The following is a 17,088-nucleotide window of genomic DNA, read 5'->3' as shown; positions in this document are numbered from 1 at the left end:
GACACTATTTGTAGAAGTTATCCTGATATTTTGGTTAATATCCCTCCCTCAACCTATTTCACCACAAAATAGATTATCTGGTCATTCATCTCATTTTCTATTTGTGGGACATGGCTGTGCACAAATTGGCTGCTGCCTTTGTCTAGCAACAGTGACTACATTTTAAAAGTAGTTGATTGATTATGGAGGGTTTTGGGATGTTTTGCAGATGTGATGAGGCACTATATAAATGCAAATTTCTCTTCTCTTTAAAAGAGCATTTTTCTAACAAATTAATAAAATACTGTAATAATGTATAAGTACCCACTTATGGGAGGGTCTGTCATGCCTTATTTATTAATTACCTTAAGTTAAGATCGTACAGATTAAGGGTACTGAAAGCAACTGAGTATACGAACACTGCTAACTAATGAAAAAATTCATTGGGTACTGGAAAGTTTCTACAAATTTGGAAATGTGCCAGCAGATGTGCCTGAACTTTAAAAGGGGAACAAATTGGACCCAGGTAACGATTGTACCATTAGGCTGAGGCAGTGACGAAGCTAGGGTGAAAGCATTGCCGGGGTGGGGGGGGCAGCGCGGGTGATGGGGGTGGGGTTGAATTCCAGATTTGGCCAAACTATAATGAGTGTCCTCTGTGAACAGCTCCATCCCTCTGCCTCTTCCGTCCAACATAACTCTGCTTACATTTCTAAGGGAGTAGAACTAAGAGTGCTCAGAATCAGAGACAAAGCACACCTGGGGACCGAGGACCCAGTGAAAATCACTGCAGGAAAGGGATTGAGCTGTGAACTGGGGAATGCCGACTAGTCCAGACTTGCAGACCAAACCTAGAGATTGAAGAGGTTAAAATGTTAACGGGCTAGGCATTGAAACTGTTTCCCAAAAACTAAAAACAATAAATAATTTGTTAGCCTGTTTTGATAATTGATAAATACCTCACACTTATTGTGTCGTTAGGTTCCTAGTTCTGGGTGCTATTCAGGTGTTGTCTGGCAAAGGTCCTCTCCTTTGGGGCTAAAAGGGTTAAATTATGAGGACAGGTTGCATAGGCTAGGCTTGTATATTCTCGAGTATAGGGGTAAAAGAATTGAGGTGTTTAAGATGATCAAAGGATTTGCTAGAGTAGACAGAGAGAAATTATTTCCTCTGGTGGGGGAGTCCAGAATAAGGGGGCATAATCTTAAAATTGAAGCTAGGTCATTCAGGGGTGATGTCAGGAACCACTTCTTCACACAAAGGGTTGTAGAAATCTGGAACACTCTTCCCCCAAAAAGCTGTTGAGACTAGGTCAGTTGAAAATTTCGAAACTGAGATTAATAGATTTTTGTTAGGCAAGGGTGTAAAATGATATGGAACCAAGGCGGGTAAATGGAGTTAAGATACAGATCAGCCATGATCTAATTGAACGGCGGAAAAGGCTTGAGGGGCTGAATGGCCTACTTCTGTTCCTATGTTTCTGAATAGAGGAAAATAAAAATAAAAAACAGACTCACTGGCAGCCAGGTTTTTAAATGGAAAGCTACAAGGACAAGTGTTTGTAAGACTCTGAAGATTAAAATGCAGGAGAGTAGTGAGTTATTTTGTTTAAGTTAAGCAAGACAACCTACTGATGTGGGGAAGCATAGAGTGTTCACTATTTTGTATTAAAATTATTACAAGTTGTTGTGATTGAAATAAATGAGTCTGATAATAACTGTTGCATTGTATGTTCAAATACTGCGAAAGAAATCAACTTAATGATTTGTATCTGGCCTTGCCTTATCAATTCTTTCCTTGGTCTGCCTTTGAAAAGATTGGAGCGATACATGAGCAAAAGACATGAATATCCAATTCAGATCACAAGAGGGTACTATTGTTACACTTGTGGGTTACATTATTGTATAATAGATATTGAACAGTGGAGATACACTCTTAAATGATAGATGCTCAGACCACTTGCTAGAATAACCAATGCCGCTGTACCCAGGGGAATACCTAAGAAAAGATCCTGAGCTTGTAACAGTGCTGCTAAGGCAGTACATAAGTCAACGGAGCAAGAAATATGTGATATTCTCATTAATTTTTCTAAGAATAGAATAGATTGCATTTCACATAGGTTGTGTATATTTAATTTATGGTGAAGCAGTCTCAGGGGCAATTTCCTTGTATCAGCAACGTTTCTATAGTCTAATGACGCCCAGAAATGGGAGTACCATGTGCACCAAATAAATCACCCATTGACGGAAGTTATCAGTATCTGAGATAGATTTATGATGTTTGAAATTGGTTTGCTAACGTACACCAAAAACACCAATTGCCCATTGGTGGAGGACTGTTCCAATTAAGTGGACCATGTTGCAATTTTTGATCACTTAAGAGAATGTGCACATGTTGCCTATGAATCTACTGATGATCTTTTATATCATCTATGAGCCTTCTATTAAGCAGTTTGCAGGTCATTCAACCTATCAATTCCCTATTTACGATTGATGTATCTGCTGGTTCATTCTTTCTCCACCTCTTTTCTGTCTAGTTCTTTCAATCTTACTATTGCCTATTTAATTATCTTCCTGTTGTCTTCAGTTCATAATCTGTCTTATCACTTTTCAGTTGCTGAGTGACTTGATGTGTATTCCAAAATTGATCTTTGCTCAAGCGAAACTTGGCCAAGTGCTTAGTCATTCTGTCTCTGATGATAGATTCCAGTAACTTCCCCACAACTGATGTTAAACTGGCAGGTATGTAGTTACCTGGTTCCTCTCTCCCTCTCTTCGCTTCTTAACTAATAGTGATATTTGCACAATTTCTGAATCTAGTGAGCGTTGGAAAATTTTGACTAATGCATCTGCAATTTCCTCATTTAATTTTATTAATATCCTGGGGTGGAAACTATCAAAACGTGTCCATTTTAAGTCCCATTATTTTCTCCATTATCATATTTTACATGTATTAAATCTACTCTCACATATTTGTAGGTAGCCTTTTACCGCTGATATTTTGTCCTCTTCCTCCACTGTGAAACCAGATACAAAGCACTCATTTAACATGTCTGCCATTCTTTATTATCCATTGTCGCCTCGCCTACATTCATCTTTAATGGGCCAACATTCCCCTTTACCACTTTTCATGTTAATATATTTATAAAACCATTTACTGTTAGGTTTGATATCCCTTGCAAGTTTTTTTTCATATTCGCTTTTTCACCTCCTATTACGTTTTTTGTATCCCTTTGTTGCTTTTCATAGTTCTCCCAGTCCGCTGGATTTCCACTTCTCTTTGCACTTGCGTAAACCTTTTCTTTCAGCTTGATACTGTCTCTTACCTCATTTGTTGACCATGATTGCATAACTACAAAACTGCAGCCTTTGCCTTATATGAATGGATTCTGAGTCATTGCTCTGAAGTTTCCAATCAGCACATCTGGATTGGTGACCAATCTTATGGGGGTCATAAAGCTTCTTTCCTGCTTGTTAAGATGCTAAATAATGAGAAGCATACTGGTTAGTTTGCTAAACTTCAAGAACAGAAAGTATTTAGAGTTGCTCAGAAGAAACTACAGCATTCTATTTGGTTCATGAATTGAGTACTGTGCACAATCAGTTCCATTGTTGGAGGCTTTAATTAACACCAAAGAAAACAACCCCTTTCCTGTTGTATGATATAGTTTACACAGAAAATTTAAGGGACTATTCTCTGTAATACAACTACAAGATGGATCTAAAATAAATGTTTTAGTGATGTATGAAACTCAAGTATGAAAGACCAGGTGGAAATAATGTGGGTAGGAATATGATCTGGAAATCAGAAAATGATAAACATGTTAACAGTTCTTCACATCAGTTTTGATAAGTGAAGATTGGGCAAATTTCAGATCCAGTCAAACATATGATGTTTTTATTACCCTGTGATGGCACTAAGCTGTGTGGACAAGTGACTAGTATAAGAAAGGTTGATAGCATTCAAAAAGATGTGCAGAAATTAAGTAGCTAGGCTAAGGAATGACTCATTGGCACAGGGCACAATAAACTTGAGCACAATGAAAGGTTGCCCATTAATAAAAGTGGAAAAGGAAAATGATACGTCTGTGACTATTGATCATTCAATAAAAATGTCCACTCAAGTTACTCTGACCTTGAGTAGATTATCAGTCAGATCATATTTGGAACAGTGTGTGTAATTTTGATTATTCTACCTTCAAGATGACATTTATATGCTGGAGAGAGTTCAAAGAAGAACAACAAGGATAATTCAAGATAGAGGGTTCTAACTTATGAAGAGAGACTCTCAGAACTGAATTTGTTATTATTAGACAAAAGAAGAATGAGAGGAGACAGGTTTTCAAAATGCTGAAAGGAATAGATAATGTAACTACAAGTTGGTTATTTAACTTAGACTGTGGAGTCGGGGGAGTACTCCTGTTCCTTCTGGCTCCCAGGAAGGTATATATGGGGGAAAAAATATTCAAAACCTACCTTTGGTTGGTGGCGGCGGAGACTGCTAAAGAATCCTAAGCAGGCCAGGCCCGACGCCTGCCCCGCTCACGAAGTGACCAATTTGTGAAAGGGGTCCGTTAACAGGCATTAGGCCCCTAATTTACACATTCGGGGGTCGAACACCTGGGACACCTAAAAACTGGCCCCATGGAATTTAACAGTAGAATGAATGCCTGTGCAGATTAGGCACATGCACCCCACTGCTAAATTGGTATGCTTTGTGCCTGTTTTACACTTGAAAAACAGGCACAATGCATACTAATTTCTATTGCTTTGTGTTCAAATCCCGGAGTGGGGCTTGATGTACGCATTCCGTGTGACAAAGCTATATACTTGACTTTAATAGAGATAAATTCTTAAGTTCTGACCATGTGGTGAATGACAGTGCAAAAGAAAAGTTATATTCTTACTAGTGGATCTCTTATGCCGTTGTTCACAGTGGGTAAGAGGATACGTATTTTATAACAATAGGAATGTTATGCCATGTAATGCATTATCAAGACAACTGATTTATGTTGACTGAGCTACCGTGCTGGTTTCCCTTAAAGTGATGCCGTTTTTTATTTTTTGGGTCCTAACAACGCCTTAAATATATTAGCCTTTGGAGACCAATGAATAGAGGGCTCAAAACTAATGGTGGTTTTATTGGAAGGAAAGGACCACTGAGGAGAAATTAAACAATTTTTTGTTATAGGCCTTTCTTAAAGAAACCATTCCAATCAGGCTGAGTATCTGGAGCGCCGTTGAGGTGCTCCAGCCGCATTATGTGGAGGACTCCTAATTTACATTAAAATCAGGACCATAACGAGACCAGGCAAATGAGGCACTAAGCAGGCCTTATACTTCAGTGCTCTATAATGCAGGGAGCTGGTGCCCGATGCACAGCAGCACTGTGGGCACTGAGCACCACGTTACTGGCCCCTGTGTCCATCTCTCATATGTAGCCCTCTCTCTCTGAAACGTTACCAATAAAGCCTTTTAAAATCCATCTTGTAGCTCCTTTTCAAATCATTTGGGGAAGAAAAACAGAGACTGAAAAATCCTGATACACCACGAAGATAGAAAAATAAATACACTTTCAGCAATCATTCTTTTTAAATTTGAAATATCTTTCTATAAACAATAATTGTTTTTGGCGTCTCACTATAATCAAATCACAAGTAGAATTATAGTGCCCATTGTCTGTATCTCTCTCTCTCTAACACTACCTCTTTCTGAAGTAAAAAAAACTCTATATTAGCTTCCTTATTAATTTTTTTTACCTGAAATAGATTTTAAAAATCTTCATCTCAGTGGAAAACAAACAAATGGATAAATACTAGTGCAGGGTGAGAAAGATGTGCTTGCAGTTGAACATTGAGAGAATCATGCTGATGCATGCTGGGATAATCGCTACACTGCATATGCTCTAACTTCAGAATTATAGGAACTGCAAGAACTTACATTACAATACTGTTGGTATTTCCAGCAACTCTTGTCTCTCTGTGTATATATGATTTCATTTAAAGTCCATTCACTAAGACATTGGATTTGTTGGAGTGTCTGACCGTGTAAAGGGCAACATTTGTCCACATTTTTATAAGCTGTATAAATAACATGTATGCACTGGGGTCTTACAAAATATAAATATGCACTGCACCAAATAATGCGGATGCTTAATTCAGCTCATTGTAGCATGAAGTATTGTTAAAATAATTGAATGTTGGATTATGATATGAAACTGCATTCAAAAAAATACCTCACATACTAATTAAAAATAAAGGTATTGTAATTTTTGATGTGTGTTTTCCAATTTGAGACATCTGAAGAAAATAATGAAGGAAAAAAAATAAAACTTGTCCTTGGAGACTGCAGTCAAAGCAATTAACCAGGGAATTGATTATTAAGAATACTTACAATTTGCTTTTTGACAATTTTATTCATTCAGTAGAGCAACATCTGAATTCCAATGTCAAGTACTTTTGTTTCCAGTACAGCAAGGCAAGGATATTAAAAGCAGTGAAGGAACGATTGTCACAAAAATGGATTTTGCAAGGCTATTTGTGACATGCGTTACAAGTTGACCCTGTGACATATGAACCCCTGTAAAAGCATTTTAAATCTGAAATGTTCAAGCTCGCGTGGAGCTTATGAAATTAAAAGTCAGTGGCAGAATCTGACAAATTCAACTGTGGCCTTAAAGATGGTTCACTTGTAACAAATCCATTAAGATGGGATGAAAAGTGTGTAGTTCAGTGTGGAGAACCCTCTTGTGATCTCCTTGGATATTGTGCTGCTGGCCTGAGAGAGGAACATCAGCAAAGTGTTTTTTTTATATTTCATAGTTTTAGTTCTATTAATATCCATAGCAAAACAGGTTCTATATTGATTCCCAAATCAAATGTGCAATTACAAATCTTTTCACAGTAAATTTATTTCGCTTGATCTGTGTCTCATTGCTAGAATTCCTTGACCTGCTCTTGCCCTGGCTCCGTTCCTGATCTCAGGTACTCAAACTTTGTTTCTCTGACCCCATTCCACAATTGGTCTTCTGTTTAAAGTCTCAGCCTCTCTTTCCTTGTGATGGCATTATTCGCTTGACCATCTAATTCTTCTGAACTGACACCACTTCTCACTTATTAAGTCTGTAACTACAGTATGTGTGCTGCTGGTAATGCAACACTTATGGCAGTTATTGTAATTCCATATTTACCTTAGACTATTAAAAACATTTTTCAATATCACACATTAACTAAAACAAGAAAGAAGAGAGAAAAAGATAAATAAATTGCATTTATATAGCACCTTTCATGACCTCAGGATGTCCCAAAACGCTTTACAGCCAATGGAGTTCTTTTGAAGTGCAGTCAGTATTGTAATGTAGGAAATGAAGCAGCTAATTTGAGCACAGCAAGGTCCCACAAACAGCAATAAGATAATAACCAGATAATCTGTTCTCTTAGTGATGTTGGTTGCGGAATATATATCGGCCAGGACACTGGGGAGAACTCCTTTGCTCTTCTTCGAAAACTGCTATGGGATCTTTTACATCCACCTGATGGGCCTCATTTTAGTGTCTCCTCCAAAAGGCGGCACCTCCAACAATATAGCACTCCCTCCATACTACACTGGCGTGTCAGCCAGGATCATGTGCTCTAGAGTGGGACTTGAACCCACTTATTAAGTGAGTTAATAAGCTGCCAATCAGTATTTTCTACTAAATGGGGACACACTAAACATTGGCTAAATAACATTTTGAAAAAGGATTTAATATCTCCTAGTTCCTAGTTTTAGATTTCCTAGTCCCTAGGATGATTGTTCATAAAAAATATGTTGTGACTTTTTTTACTATGTTGAAATAACTGATGGATTGTAGACTGTTTCAGCATCATTTGAAAAATTATTACATTATGAACTACACTTATATTAAAGAGGTACTAACAATTTGAGTAACATTTCAAACTGTATAGCATTTCCTCTTTTAGAAAAGGCCATGCAAGCCGCAGGCATATGTTAAAGAAATTAGGCCCCAAAGCATGAAGTGTGCCAGAACACTTTAGATACTGAGCTTTCTGGTCACATGGCTACCTCTCCGCAGAATCTCCAGAATTTTATTATCTTTGGATTTTTCAGTATGAAATGGTTTTGACAATGATGCTCCAGCTATCATGAGTGTGGGGCAGGCTCGATGGATCAGCTGGTTTTTTTTGACTGCTATTTTCGGATGTTCGTAAATTCACTGTAAAGGATCTCTACAGGGTCAGTCTTTGACTGAAATGGTACATCAGCCATATTATTATCTGAGCCTGTCCCTCAATCCCAAGAGACTGGATCTAAGAGGTACTTACAGTTGCTGTGGCTAACTATGCACTTATATTTTTGCTCTTAGTTATTGAGTTGGGCTGTACAATGCACCCTGACAGTAAATAATCAACATGATTACCTATTTTCTAACGACCTATGAACAATAAGAAAAAATAAGTTTGTGCATTCAGAAAATTAACATGTAAATTTTATATTGTGGGGGGTGCCTGACAATAGTAGGTTATAGCATTGTCCTTTCACCTTTGGGATTTGGATTTGAATCCAGTCTAGTTAGGTGAGATGAAAGTCTCTTCTCTGACGAGTGTAAATGTGCTACTTTGAAGTGATCTTGGGGCAGTGATAACCCAATTCTTCATGAGTATAGATTTATACCACAGGACAAATTTGCCTTAAATTGACAATTTGACTCAAACTCTATAAGGACAGCTGATGTAGGAAATGTACACTGTTGTAATGTAAGTGCTCTTATTATGTTTTTCACAGTGCACTAATTTTGATGGTAAACAGTGTGAACCCTTTTATATTCACACTGACTTTCCACTAACATTAGTAAACAGAGGAGATAATTAAAGGAGAGAACAGGGAGTTTGCTTTGCATCTCAGCTGTACCTCACTTAGAAGTCTTTGATATTAATACTGTGCTCAAAATGGAAGCAGGGTCCATTTTCCAGTGCTGACAATAAAATAATTTGTTTTGCAGAAGAAAGATATGCCAACCTGAAGGAACAAATAAATGGTTGGATCAATTCACTTTGTAATATGTCACAAAACCATGAGCCATGTCACATAGCATTTAGTTCTCATTCCTGTATAATAGAACCATAGAAAGGTTACAGCACCGAAGAGAACCATTGGGCCCATCGAGTCTGTGCCAGTTCTTTTCTAGAGCAATCCAAAACTAATCCCATTGCCCTGTTCTTTTTATCTTTCTCTGATTCCATTTTTTGCCCAATTTTCCCTTAATAGATTTAATGGTTTCTGCCTTAACTGTTCATTGGGGCAAAGCATTCCATGCTCTAACAACCCTCTCAGACATTCCTCCTAAACTCTATACTCCCTCTCATGGTGACAATTTTAAATTGATGACCCCTCCTTATTGACTCCCAAACCAGAGGAAATAGTCTTTCTCTTTCAGCCTATCAAAACCCTTCATAATTTTAAGAATGTCTATTAAATCTCCTCTAAGCCTTCTCTGCTCCTGTGGAAATACTCTCAGTATCTCAAATCGCTCCCATAACTCCAATGTTCCATTCCTGGTGTCATCCTGGTGAATCTACACTGTGTGTTCTCCATTGACTTAATATTCTATCTATAATAGATAACTCAAATCTGCACACAGTACTGCAACTGTGGGCTAACCAAATCTGTGTACAAATTTACCATAACCTCTTTGCTATAACTCAATGCCCTTATTTATAGAATCCAAATTGCTGTTGGTCCTCTTTATGCCTTTATCTACCTGTATGCACACTTTCAGGGAATTATATATTTGAGCCCCTAGGTCGCTGTTCATGCTTCATGCTATTTTGTTGTTTATACAAAAAGAACAGATTTATTTTTGCCTTCAAGCCCTAAAAGTAGTTTCCTGCCTTTATTCTGTCATAATTTTAAAAGGTAGGTGAGTTCCGGCACACTCTGCAAATAAATATTATTGCTGTCAATCATTAATATTTCTAGAATTTACCTCAGAACAACATCTTTTACCTCAAGTAAATGGCAAACTTTATTGTGAGAAACTAAGATTGGTGTGGGTTTTTTAAATTTTGATTTTTAAATTATCTAAAAACTTTTCTGTGCTGTAATTAAGGGACAGCAGATGGATTGAGTGAAGCTATATGGTTCATACTACATATCAGATGATGCATGCGTACAGAGAATGCACTCACAAAAAAGAATCCTGTGGCAATGGAAGCAGAAACGAGAAGAAAATCACACTACAGTAGTTAAATTGAGCCTGAGAATTGAACAAGTCTGTCAGCAGTTTATATTGCGATATGTCGCTACCCCCGCTCCTGAAATAGGTCTAGATTACCCCTGTAAAAATGCATAATTTGACCAATCCATAGTAGCAAACGGGGATCCAATGGCTTAAAATTTTGGGACAAATATAAGCTCTATTTGCCATCCTAATATAAAAGGCTTGATTGTACTCAGTGCACATTTATAAATGTTTGAAGGAAAAATGTTCATTTTTGCTTTGCATGTACAATTCTAGTTGTGAACTGAATGTGTTAACAATTATTTTTGTAGTCCCTGGGGTTAAGTGAAACAGATCTACATTGAAGAAAAAGTAAATTACTGCAGAAGCTGAAAATCAAAGAAAAACAGAAAATGCTAGAAACACTCAGCAGGGTTATGACGAAAGGTCATCGACCTGAAATGTTAACCCTACCTTCCTCTCTCCGCAGATGCTGCCTGACCGGCTGAGTGTTTCCAGCACTTTTTGTTCTTATTTCAGATTCACATTGATTTGAATCAAAGCCCAGTACTCCACTATACTTTTGCAGTGCATTCCTTCATTATCTCTGGATTCAGTTACTACCAAATCATTGCTTTTGCCATTTTCTTGTCAAACCATGCTTCCACTATCTCAGAATTTATTGCGACTGTACTTTGGACATACAGTCTGCTTCTTATTCTCCCAGGCCCTGTTGATGGGAACAGTGCACTGAAACACATCTTATGTAAACTAACTGTTGAAGTGTTAATCATCTGTAACCATTGCCAGTGAATCTCTGCAGTTCATATGTACTGGTATTGATCGCTGAATAGAAGAACAACATCATAATCTTGTGCAAACATTCCCCACAAATGGATTTGGAAAATGGAACTAAAATTGCCCACATTTATGAGTTGCTGTATTGCACTAGTTCCTTCATGTATTTTTAGCAATGTACCATTTGTTTAGAAAAAACAAAATCCAGAATATTGCAAATGCTGAATATCTGAAATAAAAATAGAAAATGCTGGAAACAACAATAACTTGCATTTATATAGCACCATTAAAGTAGTAAAAGACTCAAGGCGCTTCGTAGGAGCGATTTTAAAACAAAATTTGATACCAAGCCACACAAGGAGATATTAGGGCAGGTCAAAGAGGTAGGTTTTAAGGAGCGTCTTAAAGGAGGGGAGAGAGGTAGAGAGGTGAAGTGGTTTAGGAGGGAGGGAATTCCAGACTTTGTGGTCCAGGCAGCTGAAGACATGGCCGCCAATGGTGGAGTGATTAAAAGCGGGGATGCGCAAAAAGCAAGAATTGGAGGAGCGCAGAGATCTCAGAGGGTTGTGGGGCTGGAAGAGGTTCAGAAATAGGGAGGGGAAAGGCCACGGAGGGATTTGAAAACAAAATTGAGAATTTTAAAATCGAGGTGTTCCCGGACCAGGTGCCAATGTAGGCCAGCGAGCGCAGGGGTGATGGGTGAACGGAACTTGGTGCGAGTTAGGATACAGGCATCAGAGTTGGATGAGCTCAAATTTATGGAGGGTGGAAGATGGGAAGCTGGCCAGGAGTGCATTGGAATAGTCAAGTTTAGATGTAACAAAGGCTTTGATGAGGATTTCAGCAGCAGATGAGCTGAGGCAGGGGCGGAGATGGGTGATGTTATGGGGGTGAAAGTAGGCGGTCTTGGTACTGGAGCGAATATGTGGTCGGAAGCTCATCTTGGTCAAATAGGACGCCAAGACAATGGCCAGGAAGAGAGATGGAGTCGGTAGCTGGGGAATGGAGTTTGCAGCGGGGACCAAAGACAATGGCTTCTGTCTTTCTAATATTTAGTTGGAGGAAATATTTGCTCATCCAGTATTGGATGTCGGACAAGCAGTGTGACAAATGAGAGACAGTGGTGAGGTAGAGCCTGATGTCAGTGTACGTGTGGAATCTGACGTGTTTTCGGATGATGTCGCCAAAGGGCAACATGTAGATGAGAAACAGGAGGGGGCCAAGGATAGATCCTTGGGAGACTCCAGAGGTAATGGTGCAGGAGCAGGAAGGGAAGCCATTGCAGGTATTTCTCTGGCTACGATTGGATAGATAAGAATGGAAACAGGCGAGTGAAGTCTCACCCAGCTGGACGACGGAGGAGAGGCGTTGGAGGAGGATGGTGTGGTCAAAGGCTGCAGACAGGTCGAGAAGGATGAGGAGGGATAGTTTACCATGGTCAAAGTCACATAGGAAGTTATTTGTAACTTTGATAAGGGTCGTTTCAGTACTGTGGCAGGGGCGGAAACTTGATTGGAGGGATTCAAACACAGAGTTGCGGGAAAGATGGGCATGGATTTGGGAGGCGACAACACGTTCAAGGACTTTGGAGAGGAAAGGAGATTGGAGATGGGGCGGTAGTTTGCAAGGACAGGAGGGTCAGGGGTGAATTTTTTGAGGAGGATGGTGATGATGGCAGATTTGAAGGGGAGAGGAACATACCTGAGGAGAGGGAACTATTAACAATATCAGCTAATATAGGGGCCAGGAAGGGAAGTTGGATGTTCAGCAGTTTGATGGGAATAGAGTCGAGGGAGCAGGACGTGGGTCTCATGGTTAAGATGAGCTTGAAGGGGGCATGAGGGAAGATTGGAGAGAAACTAGAGAAAGGTGCAAGTTCATGGCTAGGGCAGGGGGTTAACCTTAGAGGGGGTTTAGCTTGGTGGGCTATGGGAAGGGAGGGAAGCAGCAGAGGCAGCTGAACGGATGGTCTCAATCTTAGTGACAAAGAAGTCCATGAGCCCTTCGCACTTTTTGTTGGAGGTGAAGGTGGAAGGGGCAGGGGAGAAGGGTTTAAGAAGACGGTTTGTAGTGGAAAAGGGAAGACGGGAGTTATCTTTGCATTCCAGGATGATCCTGGAATAGTGAGCAGTTTTGGCAGAGGAGAACAAATGATCCAGCTAGATCTGGCGATGAATGGCTAAACCATTTGTCCGCCCAAACATTCAAGTCTGCGTCCCTTGGACTTAAGGGAGCGGAGATGAGGGCCATACCAGGGGAAATGACCAGGGTGAGAGAGAGTAATGGTTTTAATGGGAACAAAGGCATCATAGGTGGAGGTGAGGGTGTGATTGAGCAGATCGGTAGCTGCAGAAATGTCCTGGTGAATGGAAGCCAAAGGCTAGACAGTTGGGAATTTGAAAGTGCAGTTGTAAGTGAATTGGGGGAAAGTTTTTTCCAGGGACAGACACGAAAGGAAGTGGGGTTGGGAGGGGAAAGGGGGATGTGGATGGAGAGGAATACAAGGAAGTGATCAAAGATGGCCTTATCTGTGATTGACAAGATGGGAGTAGAGAGGCCAAGTGAGATGGCAAGGTCAAGAGGGTGGCCATGAATGTGGGTAGGGGAATTTATATGGAGGGAGAGATTAAGGGAGGATAGGAGGGCAGTGAACTCATAGGAGAGAGAGCATGATGAATTGAGATGGAGATTGAAATCACTGAGGATGAGAAGTCGCTCGGTGCAGTGGCTGAGGGAGGAAAGCAGTGAAGATATCTTGGTGAGAAACTTGGCATGGTACTTGGGTGGGTGGTAGAGAATGAGTGAAAGGGGCAGCTTGTCAGGCAGCATCTGCGGAGAGAGTAAGTTACGGTTTACCAGAACTTTGGTTTTGACGAATGGTCATAGTCCTGAAACGTTAACCCTATCTTCTTCTCTTCACAGATGCTGCCTGACCTGCTGAGTATTTCCAGCATTTTACATTTTTATTACCGTTTATTTAGCTTCAACAGAAATTTGCATATATCTTGCACAAGCATGTAAACAATGTTACAACAGAAAAATGTCATTACCCAATCAAAAAGTTCCTTTTTGATTGATCTCAATTCCACCTATCTGCTTTCTTAGTATCTCCGTCAACCTTTCTGCCTCTACACGTCTAGTTACTTCTTGATCCTATTTATATTATGTTATTTCCTGGAATGTTTGCCCACATGTCTATTGGCTGATTTGATAGTACTCTCATCTCTGAGCAAGAAGGTTATGAGTTCAAACACCACCATAGACTTGAGCACACAGTCTGTGCAAAAAAGTTAAATGCAATACTGAGGGAGTGCTGCATTATTGGAGGAGACATTAAACCAAGGCTTCAACTACCTGTTTAGGTAGATGGAAAAGTTCCCATGGTACTATTTGAAGAAGAGCAGGGAATTCTGCCAGTACCCTTCCCAATAGTCATCCTTTACATAAGTCAACAGACAGACATAACTGTTAACTTTATCAAATTGTAACTAGTGGTTATGGTATTGAAGTAGGAGCCCAGAGATTGAGAGTTAAATCCCACCATCGCAAGTTTGTTCAATTGAAATCAATTAATCTGTTAATTTGTGGACTGGATCCAGAAAAAAAATTAACCATGAAAGCTGTAGATTGTCATAAAAATTCAACTGGTTCATTAATATCCTTCAGCGAAGGGAACCTGCCATCCCTACTTGCTCTGGCACACACGTGACTCCAGTCCTATACTATGTGGTTGACTTTTAATGTCCTCGGGGCATAAGGATGGGCAATAAGTACTGCTTTCCTAATGTCACCCACATGCCAAGAACAAATTGATAAAAACGGTTAATTTTCTACTTGTTTTCTCACTTGTTTCAGATGTTATGAATATCCAGGCTGTAGACCTTTGGTTCAGAAGGCCTTCCCTCCCAGATGAGCTGGGAAAATTTTGCACTTGATGGAAATTTGAGTGTGAATATTATTAGAGAGTGGGATTTAAACTCTGATTTCCTAAGTTTTTTTTTATAGCTAATTGGTGATGTTCCACAAAAGCTATGCATTGTTAGTAAATTGGATTTATGGTGCTGACCAGGTTGAGTAAAAGTTATTTGTTCATACATGTAAGACTCAGTTGCCTAATAGAATTTTTTTGTAATGTCTTCTGTAGAGATCTACATTTGTGGTAACAAGTCACACAACAACTTCACATCCTAGGTTCAGCAAATACACTAAAAAGCCAAATGGCTTTAGTTTAGAAGGAGGCTAACATCATTTTTAAACTCAGCCTGGCTTGCTTTATGCACAATTTTCCAGATCACTGCCCTTTTTTCTGATTTTCTTTATTATAGTGAAAGAGGCCATGACCAAGATCAGGTTTAACAGATGGGGCTTCCTGGATATTGATACAGAGACCATGCAGACGAGTGAGCCGTGGGCGTTTGCAGGTGGTGATATTGCTGGTTTGGCTAACACTACAGTAGAGTCTGTGAATGATGGAAAACAGGCTTCATGGCACATTCACAAGTATATACAGGTGAGTAAGAACTCAGTATGCACTTACTATCCCTTTACTTGCTTACTATTTTATAGAACAATTGATTCTGCAGAATCTCTCAACGTGACGTTTCAGTCCTTTGGTTATGTCTGAATGCTGCATTTTATTCTTACGTAAAGGAAATTATTTTATCAAATGTGTTAAACTGCATTTGTTTCTGGTACACTTTAATCAATTAAAATATAAAGGAGAACCAAAATTGAAACATTTAAAGCAAAATGATAACAAGTTATTTGTTCAAGCTGGTGAAATGATAACAAGTTATTTGTTCAATTAATTCAAGCCCAATATTATTACCTACTCATGGATCTTCTGTGGCATTGCTGTTCTCTGCAGCCGTGACCGGGAGCCCCAAAGGCTGTGATGCCGGCCCGCTGCCGTGGTTAAGGATGGATAAGAACTTGGATAAGAACTTCATGGCTGGATGGATAAGAACTTCATGGCTGGATAAGAACTTGGAGCATGAGGGGGAGGATCTAGTTGTTGAGGTCCACGTAGGAACCAAAGATATAGGTAGAGCTAGGAATGAGGTTCTGCTGAGGGAGAATTAATAAGCAGAACCTCAAATGTAATAATCTCTGGATTACAACTTGAGCCACTTGCAAATTGGCATAGGGCCAGATCAGAGAGTTAAATGTGTGGCTCAAAGAGTGGTGTAGGAGACACGGGTTTCCCAGTACTGGTACCAGGGCACTGGCACAAGTATTGGGAAAAAAGGGAGCTGTTCCATTGGGTTGTGCTCCACTTAAACTGGACTGGGACCAGTGTCCTGGCAAATTGAATAACTAAGGCTGTAGATAGGGCTTTAAACTAAAAAGTTGGGGGGAGGATTCAGGTAAGGGTAAATTTATAAATCTAAACAGAAAAGTCAAGGCCATAGAGCAGTGTAGCAATTTGGGTAAAGATAAGCAATGACAGGAAGGGACAGAGAGTTTAACGGTGATAGTGCATCAGTGAATAAGGTCAAATCAGGGAAAAGTAGTAAAAAGTTAAAATTAAAGGCACTTTATCTGAATGCATGAAGCATTCGTAACAAGATTAATGAATTAATGGCACAGAGATAAATGGATTTGTTCTAGTAACCAGTACTGAGACGTGGTTGCAAGGTGACCAAGGTTGGGAAATAAATATTCCAGGGTTCTTGACTTTTCAAAAAGAGAGACATAGTGGAAAAGGATGTGGTGGGTAGTGGGGGGTGGGGGGGGCGTAGTCCTGATAATAAAGGATGACATAAAGACAATAGTGAGAAAGGATCTTGGCTCGGAAGATCAGGAAGTAGAATCAGTATGGGTGGAGATAAGAAATAACGAGGGGCAGAAAACACTGGTGGAAGTAGTTATAAGCCCCCTAACAGTAGTTATACTGTTGGACAGAGCATTAAACAAGAAATAAGAGGAGCTTGTAACAAAGGTAATGCAATAATCATGGGGGACTTTAATCTTCATATAGACTGGGCAAATCAAATTGCCAAAAGTAGTTTGGAGGACAAGTTCATGGAATGCATTCGAGACAATTTCCTAGAACAATACGCCGTGGAATCAACCAGGCAACAGGCTATTTTA

At 39.6% G+C, this 17,088-nt stretch overlaps 1 protein-coding gene across 2 annotated transcripts in view; it reads left to right on the top strand.

Annotated features, from left to right (window-relative positions):
- Positions 1-17,088, top strand: part of LOC137325178 (dihydropyrimidine dehydrogenase [NADP(+)]-like) — a 598,790-nt gene that overhangs the window by 303,343 nt on the left and 278,359 nt on the right. For both annotated transcript variants that reach the window (XM_067989971.1, XM_067989972.1), the window contains exon 12: positions 15,321-15,505. In XM_067989971.1, coding sequence (XP_067846072.1) covers positions 15,321-15,505 — 185 coding nt within the window. The remainder of the gene's footprint in view (positions 1-15,320; positions 15,506-17,088) is intronic.

The sequence above is a fragment of the Heptranchias perlo genome, chromosome 9 (genome assembly GCF_035084215.1).
Source record: "Heptranchias perlo isolate sHepPer1 chromosome 9, sHepPer1.hap1, whole genome shotgun sequence".
NCBI lineage: Eukaryota > Metazoa > Chordata > Chondrichthyes > Hexanchiformes > Hexanchidae > Heptranchias > Heptranchias perlo.
The sequence above is the reverse complement of the archived record's forward strand: the minus strand, read 5'-3'. Positions and strand labels throughout refer to the sequence as shown.